The sequence below is a fragment of the Pleurodeles waltl genome, chromosome 10, assembly GCF_031143425.1.
Source record: "Pleurodeles waltl isolate 20211129_DDA chromosome 10, aPleWal1.hap1.20221129, whole genome shotgun sequence".
Classification (NCBI taxonomy): Eukaryota; Metazoa; Chordata; class Amphibia; order Caudata; family Salamandridae; genus Pleurodeles; species Pleurodeles waltl.
Window position 1 is genome coordinate 1,033,536,248 of NC_090449.1, and position 24,697 is coordinate 1,033,560,944.

The following is a 24,697-nucleotide window of genomic DNA, read 5'->3' on the forward strand; positions in this document are numbered from 1 at the left end:
AAAGAAGAAACAAGAAGGTGGATAGAGCACATGAAAAACTGACTTGTCTCATAGCACAGCCTTAGAGCATGAGGGAGATTATCAAATCTTCCCAAGTTTATATTTAGAAATCATTAATTTTAACTTAATACCGTCAAGGAACTGATACAATGTAATGTCGTAAAATGATAAACTTTGCAAATGCAACAAAATAGTGATTAACTATTGCATAGAGTTTTTAAATGTCAAAGAAGATATAATGACTGAGATCTCCATCTTAATTTGGTAGTTTGCCCATGTTTAGTGAGTTTAGGTAACCTCTAACTTGTTTCCAATTTGCAGGCCACCCAAGGTTCTTTAACCAGTTGTATGCCGGCATGGACCATTATTCTCTTGTGGCGCGTTTCATTACAGAAGCATTGAACCCCAGTATGTAAGTATAACCTACGACCTTGCTGTGCCATCCAATAGGAGCAGGCTTTTCTTGGCTGAGTGCAATAGGCTCAAGAGGATGGGCTCAGGGTCCACTGGAAGATAAAGCCATGCCTGCATTTAAGTAGATAAAGGGCTTGAATCTATCAGCTCTTCCAAATTTGCAACCATAGATTTTAAATTAAGAGGTCAAACTCCAAAAACTATGATGGTGGATAATTTCTGAGGATAATGGCCACACAGACAGAAGCGCTCATGATATAGAAATAGCTGACATCAGAGCGGTCAAATGTTGAGGTTCGGATGACAATGCACCATTTGAAAGTGCATGGCTACCATAACATGGCCACATTTCATGCAGATATGTCAAACAGTCTACAGCTTTTAAAACCTTCACACCTTCATTTTTACTGATTTTTGTGGGGGTCATTTTTCACCCATGTGGATTATACTCTGATACCCTAGTGTTGGGTGTTCACCTTGTGACTGATGTAGCAGGAAACAGCTCACACAAAGTGTATGCAAATTGTCCCCCTACATTATTTTGCAATGTGAGGTATATACCAAATAGGACGTGTCACAAACTGTCCAATCACAGAAGTGGGGGTGTTGATGTCGCAGAATAACCCCACCTTATGAATATTAATTAGACAGGGCGCTATTTGTGTCCCCGTGTAATTAGCTGCAAACTCAGGAATGGCAGCCTGCTTAGAGCAGAAGGCCAGTATCCCTGTGTTTGAATACCCAAATGGGAAAAAATAATTTAAGCAGCCTTTGACCCTTAAAGGAAATGGTGCTGTTTTTTTTTTTTTTTTCTTTTCATTTGGGAACACTGCTGGGTAGCAGGCAGTGGTGTTAAATGTGGAGGAAATATTTTCTTTTTAGGTTGAACCCACCCACCAACAGGTGGCATGTTTCATCATAGGTTTCCTCCTCATACCACAACAAAGTTGTGGTGTGGGTTACAACCCCTAAAAGTAGGTGATAACATCTTTGGATATTTTAAATTGCCCCTATGTGAGTAAGATGTATGGGTGAGTCCAGCAAAGTGTAAGAAAGTGAATGAAGCGAAGGTAAAATTACTGCCTAAACAGACCGTAGCCTTTATTTTTGTCTCTTAGGGACAGGATTAAAACACGAAAAAGGAAGTGATCAGGGAAAAATCTATTTTTCCCTAATTATATTATGGTCAACATGTTTCAGCCTCCAATTTGCCCTTAGGTAAGGTGTATGGGCATTTCTCAGGACCTATAGAAAGTCACTTTACTACGCACTGTAAATGTGTCAATTGGTGTAAAAGAAATGTATAGACAAATGTGTGGTAGAAAAAGTGGCCACCAGACCTTTAAGGGAAATCACCTCTGAAGTTGGGTCTCAATTCCGCCTCTCGAGGTGCCCCCGAAAGAGGCTCGGGGCACAAGCGGTGCAACGAAACTTGAGGGAGCCCTCCTGCAAAAGTACATGGAGGGTCCTCCCTGCCCACCACACCTCTTACTACTTTCGCTGTGTGGTGCCCTCTGGAGGTTGGGGCCCCCCTGCACCTTGGGGACTGCGGGGGCTAATGTTATGCCACTGCAGGGGACACACAATTAGGGGTCAGAGCACACAAACCGGAATACTGAATGATAGCCTGACAGTGCTCAGAACAGCCAGTAAATCCTGTTGAAATTAATGCAACAATCTGCAGCGACCACGCGGAAAGGGGGACTTCCTACAGTCAATATCTGTAGTTCTGCTTCGCAATACATATTTTCCCGCTCAAAAACATGGAAAAACCATGAGTGCTGTGTGTTATGGTCTAATAATGCCAACTCATTGATTACCCGCCCAGATTGATGCCCACTGGCCTGGGGTTCTAAAGTTTAAATGAGAGTGAGAATGGACATCTGGAACAGTAGTCACGTGGGTCTCTCCTGAAATGCAGATGCTTTCCTTCTTTTCAATATTTATTGTGTTTATTCATTAGTTCCTTCTCTGAATAGTCTGGGGCTTGGAAGTTTCATTTGCCAATGGAAGGTACTCTGAATTATCAGAATACAAGAGGCCCCGTCACTCAGATTTCAGCATTCTTCACGTGACATAGCACTTTCTTTAAGATGCAATGGGACTCTTCCAAAGAGATATTTTATATTGGTGGGTTCTTTTAGTTAGAGGAAGCATAGCCTCACCTCCAAAACTAGGACCCATGCCTGTTCACAAATCATCTGACTAAACTCAGTGTTGCCCTTTGTCCTGTCTGCAAGTCATTCAACATCATCAAGAACATAATCATTCAACTGAGAAATAAGTTATTTCTTCAAGTTTTTATTTACCCATTACATTTGAGTTAGTGAGCTAGGGCCTCCCCGAAGGGTTGGGTTCCCCCTGAAGAGTTAGGGCGCCCCCATGCGCCGCAGCAGCTGCAGGGGCCTGTGTTATTCCCTTGCTCCGCCCCCACCCCCCTCCTAAGAAAAGGCTGTATAAGATAAGCAGGATATCTGTAGGATAGTGAGTGACTCAACCAATCCCTTTTATGCAAGCCCCAAAATAAAGCTGTAAACGGAGGTAGAAAAGTTCAAAGATGTAAACTTCCTTATGCATTTGACTTTTAAGAGAGGTGGTGATTTTAACTTGTTTCTACCGGAAATGAAAACTTAGCTGGAGTAAGAAGGACATCTTTATTGGTGCTGGACACACAGCATGTGGAAATAAAATTACAATGCATCTGATGCTAACGGCTGCAACTCAGCCTTTTATCATTCCCAGGCTGTTAAAATGAGCGCAGTTTTGTTGGTGAAAAGTAAACACATCTATCATGAGCGTCCAGCGACCACAAGGATGTCTGTCAATGCTAAACAGAGGGTGTTTTGTTATGTTCCGTCCTAATGCAATTGGAGGCTGCCAGGAAATGAAAACGTGTTTTTATTGAAATTAGCATGCACGTTTGAGAGGCTATCATTAAAACTGCTCATCATTACTACTGACGTTCCCATCACCATTTGTCCTACTTCTATTGTGCTTACCCTGTGAATTGCAGGACCTCAGGGGCGTCTGTATCTGCCTTGGATCTCTTTAGCAGATGTTCTGTGCATGAATTCGCAGCAAAGAGGCCGTACGCAAAGCCATCACCGGCAAGGGTGAATGGGCCCTATGTTTAAAGGGCTACATTTATGGCGCGCGCATGGTCATTACGGAAATTACTGTTCACCCTCACAAGGGTGAAATTGTACTTGATTGAAAATGAAGTCATTGGTGGGTTTTTGTGAGGTTGACACTAACATTTTATTTTTTTGTTGTTTAAGCTATACATACGAAGTATCTCCGGTTTTTCTGTTGGTGGAGGAAGCTGTCATTAAGAAAATGATTGAATTCATAGGATGGGAAGGCGGTGACGGTATTTTCAGCCCAGGTACAAAAACAGTAGTATCTTTTTATACGTGAAATACGGTAGCTGACCGGCGCATCTTTTCAGTCTTTGACCTTTTGACAATGTGCTCAGGGTGAACATGTAATACAGAGGACCTCTGGCAAGGTTATAGCGTTTGTTGAAAATGTGTTAGCACACCACAGAGAGGAAAAAACACCACAAACGGCAATTCTTCGAAATGCCAGGTATATTTATTGGATGCAACTCTGGGACACGGTGAAGGTAGTCCTCGGCACTGTACTGGGCCTTAATGCCAGATTAATGACCCTACATGACACCACAGACCTCTTTCCACTAGCTTTTCATGTAAAAAGTTGGTTACCCACTGCTCTAGTGGTGGCAAATTTAGCAAGTTTATGCAGGGGCAAAAATTATACTCCCTACCAACCAAAATTGACATGCATGACATGGCTGCTTTCGAAAAAGCCATCTAAAGAATTAATGACCGACTGCCACAGTTTGAAGAGATCTAGAGGAGGTTTTGTGGTGGGATTGCACGCAAATGTAGAGAGGAAAGGTTACACTCATTTATAATGGTGCAATAATGTGAACTGGATCTCAAGCATGATGAATGGAGGGCTCACCACCTAGGACAGGGGTTCGTAACATTTTGACTTCTATGGACTCACGTTGAATCATTACTGAAATCTGGGGATTGCCACTGAGTCATTATTTGAGGCATTACACCCCCGGCCTAAGCAATTTCTGTGGTTTGAAACTCAAAACAGTACCCAAAAATACCAAAACAGGCGTGCACCAAAGAAATGCTCAAATATTGAAATATTTTGTTTAATTCACAATAAAATATGGAAAAAGAGTTCACTTTTTCAATGTTGCTTCTTTGTTTGTCTATACTTTGGTAGCATTGAATATTATTTAATTTTGTAAAATAGTCATTGACACTCTGACTAGGCCTCATGGCCCTCGAGGGGTCCTCGGACCACAGGTTAAGAACCAATGATCTAGGACGCATGGCTGAGGGCGGCTCCTTATTTATCAGGAAATGGACAGGATGGTTTACGAACTCCATTTCTAGAATAGGGAAATACAACAAACAATCTGGGTGGATATATGATCAGATGGTAAGAAATACAGATGAGGACCAGAGGAGTGGGAAGGAGGGCAAAGGTAGTGTTAGCTTGAATAACAGACATCATATAAAGAGATGATAGAATCGACGGTTTTCATTCACATTAGAGAACAGTTTGTACATTCGGCTAGCCTAAGATATCACTGAGGTGTAGATAGGGTGATAAGGGGAATCGGCCCATAAGCAAACAGGTATGGACGACCACCTGTTAATATTACAGAGCCATCTTTCTGCTTTGGCTTTAAATTTTGGTCGATAACTTATATTGGGTTCATAATTTGAAATGTATTGAACAGTCCAATAAAAATTGAAACACAAAAAATGCAATGGCTAGAGGAACTGACATCATGTACCCTTTGACCTTGAGGGCATCACAGATTTGGCTACTTGAGCCACCTTTAGTTCCCTCAACAGTACCATATTTTTTTATCAGGGATCAGGAGAAAGGCAAGGAGTTACAACTCCAGGGCCATATTTACTATATGTCACTGGTTTTGGTTTTTTGAGCGCCCCCACCAAATTTAGTGGTAGCAAAGACAATTCAGGGATTACCAGAGGGCAGCCACTGGCATGTGTGGACTGTATCAAAATAAGTATGCAATGAAGAAGGAAGTTTCTGTGTTTGTGGGGCCAATGCTAGGCATCTCAGGAGTGGAATCATAGTGTGCATCTTCTGTTTTGTGCTGCCAGTACTGTAGTGGTCTGTCAAAGCTCCAGACTGCTTGCTGTTTCAAAGATATGGGGAAGAAAGGCACCCGTTGGGCATTCCAATTTTAAGAATGGCATTCTTCATGACTCAGTCTGATCCAGTTTACTTCTTGTTCATAGGTTGCAATGTGCCAAACGCTTTGCGATTTGAACATAAGCCAACTTCCTTTAGTCAAGTCTCTGACAACGTAACTTAATATGTGTGGCTTCCACTGGAAAGCATTAGCATCATTAACCTGATCAAAATATGCTGTTCACTGATGTGACGTAACAGTGAGAAACGCTATTCCATTCCATGGTTATCCCCAGAAATTATTCCCCATGGTTGTGATGCCTTTCACAGGTCAATGGAGACCTGAGTGATGCAGTGATATGGAGACTGGTGGCCTGAACCTCCTTCTAACACCACTTCCATATCTCCAGTAACAACATTGAGGCTGGAAAACGGGGGTAGTGCGCTCCCTGACGCATCCACCACTTTTTCCTGCCGCTGCAGGTCTTTCAAGCCGCTCATAGGGAAGGACACATCCAAGTGCACAGTGTTGCTTCTCACCCCGGTTCCCAACCTTTGACTTCTGTGGACCCCCACTTTATCATTACTGGAACCTGGGGACCCCCAATGAATAATTATTGGTATCCAGGGACCCCCCACCGAGCTATTACTAAAAGCTGAGGACCTAATCTGTTAATATTATTTAATTTTGTAAGCAGTCCCGGCCCCCTGGAAGAGGCTTTGCGGACCCCCAGGGGTCCCTGGACCACAGTTTGGGAACCACTGCTCCAGTAGAATGCAGCTTGGGTACGGAGGGGGACAGATGGTAGAGTGTGCGGTGGGTAGCAGAAGGCCAGGTGTTTATTATCCTTGGATGGGAGTGTGTAGAGGGTGTTAGGGGTGGCTGAAAGTAGGCCAGCTTTTTATCTGTGGGAAGGAAGTCCATGTTATATTTTGCTCCCGCATTACTGCTACAGCTGCTGACAACAGAGTCAGGTGAAATGGGGGGCATATGTGATATAAAATTAAAGATGTGTAAATAGTGAATAACAGGAATGGTTTCTATCTCAGGTTTTTCGATTAGTGACACAATAGATAATACAATCTTCTCTCTCGTATATTTGATGGCACTCACAACTACTGGTGAAAAGCACCCTTGCTATTCCCTGTTACCCATCTACAATTCTGTATATATGCTCATAATGTAAAGTGATGTATTTCACTAGAATGAAAGCAACAGTGGGCAAAAAAAGCTAGTGCATTTTTACAAGCCCCTAGCGCCACCTCATTTTTAGGGCGAGCATAGCAGCGCGCATGCACTGCTTTTCCGACGTGTTGGTATGTATCTGGGCTTTTAATAACGCCCACCTCACGCCCATCACTATCACTCGTTCGTGGGCTTGCCCTTCAAAAATCTTTTTGATGACATTGGTGAAGGGTTTATGTTTGTCCCTCCTTGGGGCGGTTTAGTTACCGCCTTGGCTATCGACCCTGTTACATGGCCAATTGCACTTTTGCCGATAAGTTTGACTGTGAGCGAACTTCTTTTTCCTTTTGTATCTTTCGTTATCGCTGATGCTCATGGTGCCCTTGGTGCTGTGAATTGGCTTGCTTATGTGAAACTGTTTTACTTTTGATTTTAAAGTTATGTGGCAAGAAAAGTCCGGTTAGGAGTTTATAACGCTAGTAGCTTTAACTCGAGCAAGTGCAAGACCTATTGCATTGCAAATGCTTGTTTTTTTATGCTATGGCGGTGTTAAGGAGGCCTTTCTCCTGCGCCATAAACCCTAATGCCACATTATGCCTGCGCCAGGCATAGTGTATGCAAGGGGGGCGTTCCCACGCAGGGAGGCCCGAAAAAACGGTGCAGTGAAATTACAAAATTTAACCGCGCCATTTTTTCTATCATTTTTAATGGCTGCTCAGAGCAGGCATTAAAATCACGTTATAATCAATGGACCTCCCTCTGCTTTGCTGCACTAGCATCAACGTTTTTTAAGCTAGTGCAGCAAAGCGATACAATAGCGTCAAAAAAGTTGACGCTATTGTCCTAACGACCGCCATGGAGCACCATATTGTGAATATGGTGCAACCGAGGTGTCATTAGGTGGGACAGGGGCGACACAAGAAAAGTGGCGCATGGGGACCGATGCAACACTTTCTTGTAAATATGCCCCTTGGTGTGCTTGCCTCAGGATTGTAGTGAATGAGTAAGATGTCCTGCAAACATGCAATTTAAAGCTTACATTGCTGACAATGAAACCTGAGAACCTGGGTTTGAAAACAGTTTTAGCCCTTCTTCTAAGAAGCATGCCATTAATTTTATCTCATTAAAGCTAAAATGGTAAATAGGTAGTAAATTAAGAAAAAGAAAATAGTTGCCCTAAGTGTATAACATGAACCCAGCCTGACCTAGCATACCATACTGCTCTTTGATCATCATCTCTTGTTTAAATACTCTTCCTTGAATAAAATGCCCAGCAAGCTCATTTATGAGCCTGTGACCTATTGTTTTGCTGCATCATATACCAAAGTAAGTCATTGTTTTGCATCAACAAGGCAAGTATGGTGTCAGGAATGACATGGCACCCATCATATCAAGTGTCTCCTGAAGGCAACATTGCAGACTTGAAATTTACTGTTAATAAAAAAGCTAAAAACAATTTTTCCATATGGCTGATTTTTCACCAACAAGCCAGGCCTCCTGTAACTTTTTGTGGACTCTGAGACAGATTCAGAAAGCTATTCATGTGTGTAACTTTGACATACACTCACAAATAGCCTTTTTTCTAGTAACGAAAAAACACTATTCCGAATCCACAAACTTGCTTTTGGACTTGCAAAATAATTTTCCCACACTAATGTTTCTCTGTGAGTATTTCTACTCCTGTTGGTGGGAACTGAGCACTTCAGGATGTAAAGTTCTGGAAGTTTGTGATCACCTAAAATCTGACACGTTTTTGGGTATTCAGGAACCATGTTTCAACTTCTTCCCACCCTTAAAAGGATACAGGTTCTTTCCTGCCATGAGAAGGAGTAAATACCACTGCAGGGCAGGGAGGTGAAAGGAGCAGCCCCCAAAATTGGCAGAGGTATAGGGAAAGGGTTTGTTTTGAGAATAAACTTTTCCCAGTAGAGAATACAAAGGTATCAAGTGTGTTTACGCTGGTGCTGTACTCATGTAAAAGTATCTATGTGCGTATTTTCTCACAAGAAAATTACATTTATAAAATATTTTCGAAGAGAATGCCAAGAAACCTTAGGCTGTTGCAGATTTCCAGTCATTCTCAAGAATTGTTTTAAAGAATTTGCCAAAGAAATCCTGTAACGGTGTTGTCTATGTCAAAGTGACCCCACAAGATTTAGAAGGTTACAATGTTTCAGAATTTCTCTCGCAGCTCCAGTTGTTGTACTCCAGTGTGGAGTTCTAGTTTGAGAATGAGCATGTCCAACTGAGATCAGCCATTATTTCGTCAACATTGGATGTGATTTGTCTTGCTTTGTAATTGCTTGATTTGGCAGTCTCACCTAAGTTGCTTTTGCTTGCAGGTGACAAATCTTGCAAACTTGTATACTGGTCCTTTTACATTTCTAGACATTGGCCTGAGGTCCTGTTCCACTTTTGTTCTGATATAAAAGACTTTCCTGCAAAGTTGCAAATGTAGTGGGTGGACTGACTTGGAAAATTCTAACTTTACTTTTTGAGGTCTGACAGTAGCCAAGGCCTTTTGATTTTACTAAATGTATATGTATAATATACATACTTACAGGACATTTCAGCCATGTCTGTTTATCCATTGGTCTGTTGTTGCATCATTTACATTTCTCTTACACCTGCTACAGCACACAGCATACAACAGTGGGTCAGCCGGGAAACATCCTGAACAACTAGGTCTAAACCACTAATTGCCTGAACCACTACTGCTAAACAACTAAAAAGTCTCTACAACTAAGTACTGAACAACTACTGTCTAAACAACAATTGTACCTGAATAACAATTGCCTGAACAACTAATTTTAAGGTAAGGTTTTCTTTTTGGTTTTTATGGTTTATTAGTTGTTTAGAATATATATCAAAATTAGTTGTTCAGGCAATTGTTATTCAGGCACAATTGTTGTTTAGACAGTAGTTGTTTAGTACTTAGTTGTAGAGACTTTTTAGTTGTTTAGCAGTAGTGGTTTAGGCTATAGTTGTTTAGGACATAGTTGTTTTGTCACATATTCGGTCAGCCTACTACAACCATGGGTTAACTTCACTTTGAGTGACATATTTTGCTCTCTCACTATGAGCACATCCACGCACAAGGTCGTTCCCTTAGGTGCTGTATTTTGTTTTTAGGTTGAATTCTACCAGACAGCACAACTTGGGAACAATAATGAACCTTCCATGGGAATGCCTTCTGCCGGTAGCTTACCTTTAGCCTTGTGGTTTGTCACTTACATTATCTGGCTTTCTGTTTGCTGGTTTTGTTTAGTTTAGGCTGTCAAGGTTGTGTTAGTCCCTTCCAAGGAGCTTTGCCTTCTTACACCAACTCCTCTTGTATTTGTCCACGAGTGCTCCATTCTGTAAACAGGCTTGTAAATATTGTTCTTGTCTTGTCACATTTGCTGTGCATTCAACGAGAGAGGTCAAATGTCAGGTTCTGCCTTCTGAGGTTGCTTAGTGTTTTCTTTTCTTTCTCTGACTTCAAAGTGAGAGAATTTATGTGACAAACTTGATGGATACTTGGGGTAGGAAAGGGATTTTTTTCTGGCTTAGAACAACATTTAAATTAACTGTGCAAGTATTTCAGAACACATCAAAATTAGGAATACACAAATGAAGCACATTTTTGTTAATTCCGAAGTGTGTTGGAAACAAATACTTTGTTTCAACTGAAAATGTGTTGTCTGTAATTGCAGTGTGCTACCATACTATGAACACTCAACTCTACTCTGTCCCACTTCCTGTCACTGCTCTATACTTTACACCCACTCCTCTGTACACCACTCTATGCCCTGTGCACGCTGCACCACTGTACTCTACTCCACTCTGCACCACTCCACTCTCTACTGTACTCTACACCACTCTACTCTATGGCAATACACACGACCCCACTCTGCCCTACACCACTACACACTTCAGCACTGCACTGCTCTGCACAACTCCAATCTGCACCACTCTGCACTCTATGCCAATACACTCTAAGCTAGTGCACATTATTCTGAACACCCAGCTCTGCGCCCTTAGATTCTAAGCCAATCTACTGTATGCCACTCTAATCCACTCTGCATAACTGCACTCTGTGTCCCTGCAGTACACTCCACTTTACTCTATGTCATTAGACTGTACGCCACTGCATTCTACCCTGCACCACTCCACACTACACCACGTCACTCTGCTCTGAAACAATCTACTGTATGTCACATCTCCCTATGCCATTGCACTATACACCACTGTACTCCACTCTGCGTCACTGTTCTCTATGCCACTCTACAGTACTGGGCTCTATGACACTCTATACCACTGCACTTTGCATCACTCCATTCTTTGCCACTCCACTCTGCACCACTCTATACCACTGCACTCAATGCCACTCTACTCTACACCACTCTACTCTATGCCACTGTATTCTTCGCCACTGCACTCTACACCACTGCGCTCCATGCCACTCCACTCTCCACCACTCCACCACTCCACTCTCCACCACTGCACTCTACCATGCATCACTTTAATCTATGCCACTGCACTCTATGTCTCTATACTTTGTAACACTATACTCTTCAACACTACACCAGTCCACGCTACTCCACCCCAATCCACTCTGTTCTACTCTGCAGCTCTCTACACCACTGCACTCCACAGTACTCTATGCCACTGCACTCTATGCCACTCCATGACACTCTACTCTGTAGCAGTGCTCAGTATGGCACTGAACTCTGCTCCCCTCTAGTCTGCACTACTGTATTCTATTCCAATGCACTCTGCGCTACTGCACTCTACATCATTGCACTCCACTCAATGCCATTTATGCCACTGCACTCTACACCACTGCACTTCACGCCACAGGACTCTACTATGCAACACTCATCTATGCAACTGGATTCTACGATGCTGCATTGTATGCCTCTGAATTCTATGCCACTGCATTCACCGCCACTGTACTCTACAAAACTCTATGCCAATGCACTCTACACCAGCCCACTCTACTCTATGCCACTCCACTGTATACCATTCTCCTCCACTCTCTGCCATTTCACTCTGTGACACTCCAAGCCACTCTACTGTAGGCCACTAACCTTTAGTCATTCTGAACATCGACCACACTGGTGTACAACATGGCTAAAGCACATTGGCAAAGCGAAGGGCTCTTGCATAGGCGAGACCCATTGGCTTTGCTGATGCTTGCCACTTTAGTGTTGCCTTTTAGCTTGGAGCCTGGGTGAAAGTAGGACATTTTCTACCAGATGTGAGACTTGGACACATTCCACACTTTTTCAGTTCCTGTCTCCTGCCAATGCTGTTGTAAATTCCTTTTGAAGTGTCCTTTGTTTATCTGGCTGCTGGTATTTCACACCATAACAGATGGAGTTCATTTGGAACTGCTCTGTATTAATTTATCCTCTTTTTACTATGCCTTCAGTACACAACCAAATGCTTCACTATTATACAATGTAAGCCCATAAATTGATACTTCTTTATCTATTCTGGACTCAGTTTCATCAATGGTTCTTTAATAAACTTTGACCAGGAAGAAATACCAGCCTATATTGTGTTTAATTTGCAGCACCAGTAACACTTCCTTCCTTCCTTCCTTCCTTCCTTCCTTCCTTCCTTCCTTCCTTCCTTCCTTCCTTCCTTCCTTCCTTCCTTCCTTTCTTCCTTCCTTCCTCCCTTCCTTCCTTCCTTTCTTCCTTCCTTCCTTCCTTCCTTCCTTCCTTTCCTTCCTTTCCTTCTTTCTTTCTTTCTTTCTTTCTTTCTTTCTTTCTTTCTTTCTTTCTTTCGTGTCTTGGTTTCTTTCATTCCTTCTTTCACAATTTCAGTTCTTTATTCTCTTTCTTTCTTACTTTTTCTGCTTTAGGCCCTCTTTCCTGCCTTTTTTCTTTCTTTTTTCTTTCTTTCTTTCTCTTTCTTTCTTTCTTTCTTTCTTTCTTTCTTTCTTTCCTTCTTTCTTTCTTTCTTTCGTGCTGTCTGTCCTTCTTTCGTGTTTGCTTTCTTTCATTCCTTCTTTCACAATTTCTGTTTTTTATTCTTTCTTTGTTGCTTTATGCCCTTCTTTCCTTATTTCTTCCTTGCCTTCTTTCTTTCTTTCTTTCTTTCTTTGTTCCTTTCTCACCAGGAGAGAAGTAATGAGGAGAAATATCTTTATCTCTCCTCGTTACTTTCTCTTTCTCTGTGTGCTGCATTATGCAGCACACACAGAGGAATGCCTCTGAGGATTACTTTTGTGCAGGAATTTGCCCTTTCCTGCATATAAACAATCCTGCATGCAATGCAGGCACTCTTGCATCATCTCCCCCTACCACTCTTCTTCTTGTCCACAGCGTGTCACCCTTTCAGGAGACTTTTAAATGTCACATTACCAGTATTTCTAAAGTGCTTTTCTTGCATTTATATGGTCTTGTTACACTAAGGCCCTCATTACAACCTCAGCGGTCTTCCCAGAAGACCGCCGAGGCTGCGGGTGCCAGAATACCGCCATTGCTAGTGGTATGTCTGGCTCCCTATTTTGACTTTTCCGCTCGGCCAGCGGATGGTAACAGTGTTACCGTCCACTGGCCCAGTGGAAAAGTCACATCAACATTGCTGCCGGCTCGTAATTGAGCCGGCGGCAATGCTGATGTGCAGCGGGTGCAGTAGCACCCGTCTCGCATTTCACTGCCTGAAATTTGGGCAGTGAAATGGCAATGGAGTTGTGCCTGGCGGCGCCTGCAGTGCCCATGCCAAGTGCATGGGCAGTGAAGGGGGCACCCCGAGCCCCCTTACCACCAGCCTCTCCATGGTGGTATCTACCGCCATGGACAGGCTGGCGGTAAGGGGAGTCGAAATCCCCAGAGCAGAGCTGCTGGTACCGCCACGGTCGAAATGTGGTGTCCTGTACCGCCAGCCTGTTTGCGGTACGAACGCCACCATAGCCCTGGTGGTCACCGCCCGCCAGGGTTATAATGAGGGCCTAAATGTCAATGTGAACATTTCTAGAGCAAATGTTTACACCCAGTGCTTGAAATGTTTAAGCACATCATATAAGAATTTTGTTTTGCAGTTTCATATAGGGCAACTCGACCCGAAGGTATTGGAGCTCTTTACATGAGCATCAGTTAAATTACACAAGGACATATTCATTTTCTTTTCTTTTTTTAGGTATGGGGTCACTCAGAATCACAAGATCACAGGATATTGAGCTAACGCCAAGAGTCAAACCTGTTTCCCCAGTTCCAAAGTCCACATCCTTTGGGACTGTGCAAAAACATGCTTTGGTTCCATTTTGTGTGCAATAATATGCCCTATCAAAGGGCGGCTCTCCATTAGGGCGGAGGAGCGTCGCCCTCCTCCACCCCCACCAGCAGCTCCAAAACCTTTAAAAGAAAACGATAATAAACTTTGTTTATTATCGTTTTCTTTTAAAGGGGCGGAACCATGGGGGTGCATGTATGTTTGGTCAGCCGTCTCGGGCCAGCCAAACACATGTGCAGTGTTCTCTCTCCAGCCTAGTAGCACAGTTGCTGGGCTGGAGAGAGCATGCACAGGCTTCGAGTCTTCCTGGGCACTCCCAGCCAATCCTGACACTGCCCTGGGCAGTGTCAGGATTGGCTGCAGAGCAGGCTGGGAGCCTGTGCCAGGCTGCCTGCAGCAAAGAAGTAAAGGTGCAGCATGACTTGGGAGTGGAGAAAGTACGTTTTTTAAAGTTTTATAAATGTAATGTTTATTTGTCCCCCTTCCGCCCCCAACACCACCCCACCCCTTCCGTGCCTCACGAGCCACTCCTGGCCCTATGTGATATTTTACATGGATAACTACCACTAACTGCAAGGTGATTGCATGTGCCCAGCCAAATCTGGCCTTGTGCAATCCTGGGTGTGTAATTGCTGCTCAGTTCCCAGTATAGTGATGCAGAATGGGGGACAGTACAGCAATACCAGAGGATTTTTGCCCTTCTGAGGTGCACATACTGTGTGTTGTGTGCTAGCATAATTGTCACCTTGCTGTTTCCCCCATAAATGTGCAGACATGTAAGAAGTTGTCAGACCTTTCTTGTAAATATGCACATATGGTTTCATTTGCACATAGACAATGAGATTATTCTGTCTACAGGTGTACTTTTGATATCCATACGGTGGGTACCAACAAACGCTAGAAGGTATCCTCATACTTTTAATCTCCAAGCTTGACTGTGCTAATAGCCTATATCTTGACACACCACGTCTCATCAGGCACAACATATAATTAATCCAAAATGCTGATACAATTCTGCCTCTTTTTCTTTTCTCAAGTGAACACAACACCAGTCTTGCGATCACTCCACTGACTTGCTGTAGCTAGAAGAACAATGTCCAGGCACTCTGCATTGTTCACAGAGCAAGATATTACGATTGCTGCTTAAAATCCCACAATGACAATTGGGATGAAATTAACAAAGTTCATCCCAGCAGATCTCTCCACCATTTCTCTCTCTCCGAGGTACATGTTCAGGACCATAAACATTTAAACTATATATCTCAGAATCGACAACTGAGTGCAGGAACCAGCTAAGTGGGTTATATTAGGAAATACCTAAAGTGGCCTGCAGAGCTGTTCAAAGCTGCAAGCTTACTGAAAACCATAAACTGCACATCTTTTCATCCACCATACATCCAAGCACAGCGCACCATGGGCCATATGTACGAACACATTTTCCCATTGACACAGAATAGGAAAAACCCTTTGCTACATCTGGCCCCATAATACGATAACCCCAACTCGGTGGTCCTCACACCTGACATGTAAACACTTCTGAAATAGGATCAGAAACAAAGACAGCACACTTCCAACCACACACCTTACATGGCATGGCAATCTGCCCAGTTAGGCGAGTGATTCAGTGACCAAAATAGGGTAAGTCATTTCTGTGCAAATGTTGCAGTGTAATACTATGGTCATCGGATTCTGGCAGCTTTCCCATCCCAACACCGGGTATCAGGGTTGAGCCATGTAGGGCATGGTGTGGCAAGACACCGTGCAAACACGTGCAGAACACCTTTCATAACACAGAAGCTGACATAATCCATATCAGAGGGAGGTACCTGAGCAAACTGTTTGTCTTGGTGATAAAGCTTGAGCAGCGCGTGACAGCTGTATTCACAATGGCTGAATCTAACAAAGGTTTCATGTTTGGAAGGCGCAGCATAACTTTGTGTGCTTGTTATTTCTTTTTACAACTTTTAAAGTGCACTTTTTCACTCTGATGAGTGTTTTGGCGCTAAGTGAAGGGAACACTAAGCAAACACATAAGATATCCCACATATTTAAGAATTACACTGGATACAACTATGCAGTGGGAGATATTTGCAATATCACTGTGCTTTACACCGTTGAACTAAACTGAATAAATAACCTTAACTCATTGCCCCCGAAGGAAAACACCTAAGAATTTTTACTGCGAATGGTGCATAATTACGTGAAGTAGTGTAATGGTGTAATTTCTGGTATCTTGTGTAACAAGTGTAGTATGAAGTATAATGCAAATTACGCTTTTGTACTGTGAATGTCATCCGGGCCTACATGCACTCTAATAGATGCTATGATATTATGTCATATTTTCTTCCACATATTTCCAATGTTGCTTAACTTGGTATTTCTTTTGGGTGGTAGATATAGGATGCTAATAACTGGTATATATAGTAAGTCTTCAAGTGTTCTTACTGTTCCAGTGGGTGTGGCGGTTGAAAACAATTTGGTCTTTTACTGCAAAACATCTTCCAGAGTATGACCCAACAAGTAGATACAACCAATTGGTTAGGAGCAGGTCAGGGAAGAACCTCTGATCTTTTGCTGGTGTGTTAGGGCAGTCTACAAAAATATTTCAGCGCCAGAAAATCACAATTCAGTTGTAACGTGACAATAGCTACCAGGTAATTTAGATACAGAAGAACCAGGAGGCTTCTAGCAATGTGCTTGTAAAGAGTCTCTGCACTTCCTAGGAGTCAGGAGAAAGCTCAGTTGATAAGCAAGTTAAGAGAAATTTAGGTCCATCTATATTAGCTGCACATGATGTAGGACACAGCAGCCACTGCCCAGAAAGACGAGGAAGCTTAGGTGTTCATCAGCCCTGCACCAGAGCACCTAGTCAGATGTTGCACAACAATAGCGTGCAGTGAGAAGCATGTGGTTTTATGAATCACTGTTTTCCAGGCAGTCTCTGGTTATATGAATCGTTAATAAATTCAGAAATGGAGGTCATAATGGGGTGGCAAACCACAATTTCATTGAACCCGGCACTGCTATCAATATCTCCAAAAGGAAAAACATTTGCAATTCTGTAACATTAAAAATAACTAAATGTTTTCCTTTTTCAGGTGGATCCATTTCCAACATGTATGCTTTGAATTTGGCCAGGTATAAGTTTTACCCTGAAATAAAAGAAAGAGGACTCTATGGAGGACCACGACTTGTGATGTTTACATCTGAAGAGGTAAACACGCATAACTACTTTTCTCAGGCTAGAAATATAATCTTGGTAGTGCAACAGTGGGTTTGCCTTTTGGGATTGAGTTTTGACTTCTCTTGCTGTCTTTATAAAAACTATTACGAAGCATTGACTCCTATTGGCCCAGAGTAGGAGCTCTCTCATCGCTATCATTAAGAGGAAGTAGGAGTCGGATGCCCATCAAAACGGTGGCCACATTGGAAGTGCTGTGAGTATAAAAAAGAACTGTGCAAGTTTTGGTGAAAGGAGTGCAATAGCGTTTTTTGTTTTTCAGATATCAGTGTTACTGAAGAAAACCATTAAGAGAATCAATTGTGCTCTATGCGAATACCATTTCAAGATGGCTGTTCATTTTCTGGGAGGGTTTTTACAAGTCTTTCTTCACTTTCTATCAATTAAAGCAGCAATGAATTCGCATCTTTGAATGTTATTAGTTTTAAACCTAACTCTTCCCTCTGTAGGGTCAACATTGCATTGATGCATTGATTCATTGAGTGCATAGACCATGGCCCTTTGTTCCAAGTATACACACTGGTGTGTGGGCACAACTAAATGGTCTGAGTCCCACCCTACATTTCTTCTTTTTTAGTAATGCTGAAGATCAAGCAAGCAGTGAAATTATTGTCAGATGTTCATTAGGTAGCGACAAATAATCAGTTGGCCCCTTCTTTCATTTTACAATCAGATCTTTGGTGCTATTGACAAACAGTCTGACCAGGGTGTGCATTTTTAAGCATTATTGAAACATTAATTTGAAGCACTTCATACAATTATGGGTGCCGGTCACACGCCACACCTACCCTTACCGAGGGCTTATTTCCTTAGTATCTTCTAATGAGCCACCAGTATAGGCCCTCATTTTGAGGTCCCGAGTGGTGCAAACGCCTCACTCAGAAGTACTAGTGCAATGTGGTAGCACCCCGCCAGTATCAGGCAATCACGAGTTAAACCCCATGGAATCAGAAAATAACCCTACAGACCTGGTCTTGCTGGGCATAAAACACCAAAGAATTTCAAATTCTGCAGAGTTTAACATTTCCATTTACTTCCTCTGAGCAGGCGGTAAATCAGGTCAGGAGGCTTCAGTGGGTGGCGGAGGTGGAGACCTGGAGGTCCAGAGAGTAAGGGATGGGAGAAGAGGAAGAAGTGTCCAGGCAGGGGGGAGAATTGCATGCTTCCCCTTTCCAGGGAAAGATGTTGGTTGGGGACAGGGATGAAGGCCTGGTTGCTGCAGCAGGCCAGGCCAAAACAATATTTCCGGCTGGGTTTTCAAGACAGTGAAATTGGTCCATTTTTTTGCTCCTGGCAAAACTGAGACCCATATCTATGGATTCATCCATAGTGTCTTCTAGTGCCATTCCATAGCACAAGCTGGGCACCAGATTTATGGAATGATGCACGGTGGCGCAAAGGATAGACTCGCATCTAAAGAAAAGGTGCTAGGCGGGGGGGGGAATGGCAGGAGAGGAAAAGGCGCTAGTGGACCAGAAATTATACTAGGCTTGTTAGCGGCAATAAATATACAGCTAACCAGTCTAGTGTCATTTTCTGACAAACTACCACCCAAACATGACTCCTGTTTTTGTAAAGACAGGAGTCATGCCCACCACCCCAATGGCCAGTGTCCCCTGGGCAAGGCCATAATACCCATTGCCAGGCAGGGGGCCCCATGTAAGGGGCCCCCAATGGCTCAGAAAAAAAAAATCATACTTACCTATATTTACCCAGGGTGCGGTCCCCCATCCTATGGCGTCCCTCTGGTGTGGGTGGAGGTGTTCCTGGGTCTTGGGGTGGGCATCTGTAGGCCATTCCATGGTGTTTAGCCATGAAAAAGGGTCTACAGGTCCCCTAACGCCTGGTCAGACCCAGGTGTTTAATAATGGTGCTAAGCAGGCTTAGCGCCATTATTTTGGTCTGCCTACTCCATGCACATTGTTTTTGCGCCGGAGTATAAATAAGGCGGTAGAGGGTTAGTGTGATATTGTGTACGGGAACACCTACCTTGCAACTAATTAGCGCAAGGTAGTTTGCCACATCCACAATATGACGCTAACCCCTATATTTTGACCCTGGACGGGTCCAGCGTCAAAATATAAATAAATATGGAGTTAGTTATGCGCCATTTTAGCGTCAAAATATTTGACGCTAAATTGGTGCAAGCCAAGCATAAATATGCACCTCAGTGTGCATCTCAGTGTAAAAAAACTGGGTCGTTCATGATTCAGCTCCATGGAATTCCATACAGGAACTCTGCTCTGCAGTGCTTAATTTGAGCCGGTGGTTTCCCGTGCGGGGTACCAGCACTTATTTTTGAGGGCCGCCACTTATTTTTCTGCCTCAAGCCTTTACTGCGAGCAAACGACGGGGGAGAGAAAAACAAAAAAGTGTCACAAAGGGAGAAAGCAGAAAAATGCAAGAGTGTGCTAAAGAGGCAGGGAGTTTCTATAATTGGATTAGAGAGGCCCAAATTGGCTTCAGGATTACGCTGCCTCAGTATTTTGTGCTTGTACATTTAATTGCAGCACCCCGTGTTTCAGCAGAGAGCTTTGGGCACCAGCACATTTCTATTTACAAATTAAGCCCTGCTGCTCTGTCTGAGTCCTAATGAGGGCCATAGAATAGTAGAGACTGAGCTTGGTAGCACTAGCTGTCATTCACAGCACAAACCCTGGGAAATGTGGGTTATAAAGTCTGGTGTAAGTAGGTGAATTAAACTAGAGGAAAGGAAAGAAATGAGAGTAAGGTTATGGTTACATGAAAGACACCAGCTGTTAAATAAACACATACACCCCTAAAGGCTGTCCCTCACATATGCATACAAAACATCAAAAAAAGGCTTTGCGAGCTTCACACACTTTCCAATTACTTTCCAAAGTCCTGGCTCGTGATATCATCCATTGTGAGATTCCTATGTATGCCTAAGCTCCATTATATAAAGTTTATTGCAACCTCTGGGCAGCATTTCAATAGATAACTAAATAAATAAATAAAACAAATAAGCATATTAGTGCCTCAAAATAATTTCTGGGATTGCATTTTGAGTGTGACCAGACTGGCACTTTGGAAGTTCTGTCATTTCTGAGAGAGCTGCAAGCTAGAAATCTGCTTTTAGGAATAGATGGGCTGCCTTCATACAGCCCTGCAAACACTCATGTCATATAAATGAACAATTGTGCTTCAGTTTGCATCTTCATAACCAACTGCTTCTAACAATTTCCTTTTGGGGAGGAAAAATCCACTGCCCAGGCTCACTCGTGTTGTGCAGCGTGGGGCTGGTGTGTACCAGGTCTTTGTTTCTCATTCTAGCCCTGATGTTGCCTTTAGTTCTCCTTTCCCACTTTTCTTTTAGTTTCCGTCACAATTGCGTTGCTTTTGTCTGCAAGCACCACACACATCTGCCCCCCCCGGACCCTAAACTGCAACAATCACAGTTCTGGTGCAATGTATCAACTCAGCCACAAAGACTTAGCATTTGAAAGCAACCTCTCCAGATCAAACTCTTTGTGAAGGTACTGGCACTGAAGGTTACTAAGCGGTAAACACTCAGCCCTTTAATGGACCTTGTTCAGAAGTTTCCTTTCCCGCCAGGAAAGGCCATAACCATACCCCTTTATCTACATGTCTGCCAGTCTGTTCTCCAAACTCTTACACAATCTATTACCTTTGTTACTTGAACCCACTTTCAGTTTAAAAGTAGTTGCAGGCCGTCAATGGAAGAGACCTGAACATGTCTACTTGTCATTATTGTCACAAAATAGAGGGATGTCTTTCAGCTTGCCTTGTTGATACAGCACAGCAGGCCCTACTTATAAATTTTTCCTAGGTGTAGTTTGAAAGAGTATATTTAGAAGACAGTCATCATAATCTTGACATAGCAGTGAGTACATTAATGTAGTGACCAATAGAAGATGGTTAAGTACCATGAGCTTGAAGATCTTCTAACCCATCAATTCTTTGATCGTCTGCCTCCATCCGTGCCAAGTCATCTCCTTCTAAAACACTTATAACTCTGTATTTTTTAGTAATTTGTTTTAAAATGCCAAGCATATCTCTGGAATGTGTTTATTTATTCTGTTGTCAATCTCTATACAAATTTAAGATCAAAGTATTCCAGAGCATATCTGAGCAGCTGTGGCCAAGTTGCTGGTCCCACACTATGACATGATTTACAGATTAGTTTATGGTAGAGGATCATGCTGCTAGCACAGATATGTGGGACAATGACTAGCATATAATTCAAGGAAACTAGGGTCCATTTCTGAAAGTCCTTTTAGTCTATATACTGCACCAAGTCTTTGATCACAAAGGCAGGACATAGCAGGGAGCTAATTTAAGGAGCCAATTATGGTCTATTCAACAGAGTCCTTGGTATACGATGCATTGCAATCTGGTGTGAGTTCTCTCATACACTGAGAGCCAGATGAGGTATTTTACTGTGGAGGCTGCACAATTATGTTTTACCTGCACTGTTTTTATTTATTCTTTGACGTTCCATAGTCTGCCTCATGTTGTCAATAGCACAAATGCAGTTGCAGCAGTCCAGCTGAGGATCAGGGCCCTGACTGACTTAGGGCAAAGATAGCTGATAGTTTGTTCTCTTCATGTCACCTTGGCATGTGTGGGGAAAGGCATTTCCCAAGCACGGGCCACAGAAATGGAAGGTTACCCTCTACAGTTGCCCAAACCAGGAGAACCTCGGTCTTGGACCTGCATAAGTAAATTGACAATCCTTCATTAAAAAATATAACTACAGTCAGCATTTGCTGTTATCGTTGTTCTCCATTCGCTTCTTTCCTCACTGGAAAAGTGTTATCCATTTATATCGGGAACTAAAGTTGGTGTTACTGGATGACCAGTGGAAACACGTGACTCATGGATGAGTTGAAACATTGAATTTTAGAATGAGTTGCCAGTGATGTGCAAATACCATGTCCATAAGAGCATAACATACAAGAGAGCCCGTACAGATGCTCTAGTTACCATATATGGCTTATTTGACCAGCCAATGACCATTAATTTAAAGTTGAATGTCTCACACTTGTATCCCCTCATACAATTAAGTGCAGAGAACCCTCAAAGACTTACTTTTCCATCAATTCTAAATTGACAGGTGACATCACAAGGAGTTGCCCTTTCCAAAACCACAGTCAGTGTGTTCAGAGCCTTGGTACAGAGGCAATGGAGTGAATAAGTATGAATACTATAACCTCTCATTGACAGCTGGGCATCTACACAGGAAATAGGCATGCCAATCAGATGTAGGTTACTGATTGCTTGTAGTGTACACATGTAGTGATCATGAAATATTTTAGTTGAAAACTGCTGGTGCCTGGGATGCTCTAAAGTGTTGCTGAAACCTTTTTTGGACATTGCTTAATTTGTATGTTCTAATGTAAATTTGATTGTTGTGTGACTTTGCTTCCTCATTGCAAAATCCTTGTGATAAGTGTATCCGTTCCTACCGGGTGAGCCCATCATGGTCACCCGATGACCTACTCCTGACAAACCTTGCCTCAGATGAGAGCAACTTTCTTAATCTTTCCTGTGAGCAGCAAGTCTTCTGTAGTGGGGCAGTGGGGCATTTAGGCTCCCACTGTTGTAGCCTTTGCTCTCTGTCCTAAGAATACCGATGCAGGGATTAACAGTGTTTCAATGTGAAGTGTACAGTGAGCAAGGGCAAGTAAAAAGTAAAAATCCACTATTTCTAATCATTTTCTCTAAGTAGCAATACATGCCATCTCTTGGCGACTGCTTTATGCTTGACCCTATAAATAATAGCCTTACATGTTAGGGAGAAGTGGAGAAACACGATGGCAGAAAGAGGAGAATAGATAATGCTGATGTGAGAGGAAGAAGTTAAGATATTTTCAAAAGAAGATGGTATTAAGTCTTTTCTTGAAATCCAATGTGTTTAATACGGTCATATATGATTTAACCCTAAGAAAACTAAGCATTGTTACTGAAACTTGTCTTCCTGAGGCTTATGGTGACACAATGACAAGGTTCACAAAGTGGGGAAGGTTTCCTGAATAAATAATTTTGGCTTGTAAGTAGCAGTACTGAGTTGTTTGGCAAGTGGGTCCTTATTTTCCAGATAGCATGGTTTAATGTAGAGAGGATCCCTAGTCTGTTATTCTGTTGAAGGGCAGCTAGCATTAGGCATTCATAATTAGGTTTACTTCAAAGTAGCCGGTATGACTCATATGGCTTCTTACTACCATTCCACCTAATAGAAAAACAACATACCGCAGGGCAGTGGTTCCCAACCTGTGGTCCGGGGATCCCTGGGGGTCCGCAAAGCCTCCTCAGGAGTCAGCGATTGCTTAGAAAATGAAATATTATAAACAGATTAGGTCCCTAGCTTTCAGTAATGACTCAGTTAGGGGTCCCTGGATTCCAATAATGATTCAGTGGGGGTCCCTGGGATTTGGAAATGATAAAGTGGGGGTCCAGAGAAGTCAAAAGATTGGGAACCACTGCCATAGGACATGGAAGAAATGAAAGTATGACATTGGGCAAATTGTGCCTTCCACTAGAAATTTCGAAAACAAATATGCAAGGCCTTGAACCAGGTTTTCTCTTGCATGGACTCTAGATTGTGGAGATATTAGGATCAACCCATAGCATCTCTCCTTAAAAAAAAATCTAGAAGACATACCTAATCAAGTTACATCTTCTAGAATAAATGCAGCTAACTTCCTACTGACTGCCTTTGTTCTGATGTATACATTTAGAGTTACTGGATCTAGATCTAATATTCCTTGCATCACAGATATTGTACCAATTGTTGCTAATCTTCTATCCACTAAGGGGGTCATTACAACCCTGGCGGTCCAAGACCGCCAGGGCTGTTTCGACGGAAGCACCGCCAACAGACTGGCGGTGCATCCTGGCATATTACGACCGCTGCTGTAGCGCCGCGGTCGCACAACCGGGGCCGGCGGTTTTCCGCCACAATGGCCCCGGCGGTTGTAATCCGCCAGGGCAGCGCTGCTAGCAGCGCTGCCCAGGGGATTACGAGTCCCCGACCGCCAGCCTTTTCCTGGCGATCTGAACCGCCAGGAAAAGGATGGCGGTACGGGGAGTCGTGGGGCCCCTGGGGGCCCCTGCACTGCCCATGCCACGCATGGGCAGTGCAGGGGGCCCCTGACAGGGCCCCTTGCGGCTTTTCACTGTCTGCTATGCAGACAGTGAAAAGCGCGACGGGTGCAACTGCACCCGTCGCACGGCTGCAACACCGCCAGCTCCATTTGGAGCCGGTTGCCATGTTGCGGCCATCATCCCCGCTGGGCCGGCGGGCGGAAACTTGGTTTCCGCCCGCCGGCCCAGCGGGAATGTCCAAATGGGCACCGCTGGAGTGCGGCCGCCGGTTACATAAGGTATCTCTGTTACAGTTATATCCTTTTGGTATGGCTAATGTACCTAGT

At 43.2% G+C, this 24,697-nt stretch overlaps 1 protein-coding gene across 1 annotated transcript in view; it reads left to right on the forward strand.

Moving 5' to 3' along the window:
• The window catches only part of GADL1 (glutamate decarboxylase like 1), a 358,673-nt gene that overhangs the window by 137,808 nt on the left and 196,168 nt on the right, over nt 1-24,697 (forward strand). The window contains exons 4-6 of the mRNA XM_069212001.1: nt 322-412; nt 3,693-3,799; nt 17,140-17,255. Coding sequence (XP_069068102.1) covers nt 322-412; nt 3,693-3,799; nt 17,140-17,255 — 314 coding nt within the window. The remainder of the gene's footprint in view (nt 1-321; nt 413-3,692; nt 3,800-17,139; nt 17,256-24,697) is intronic.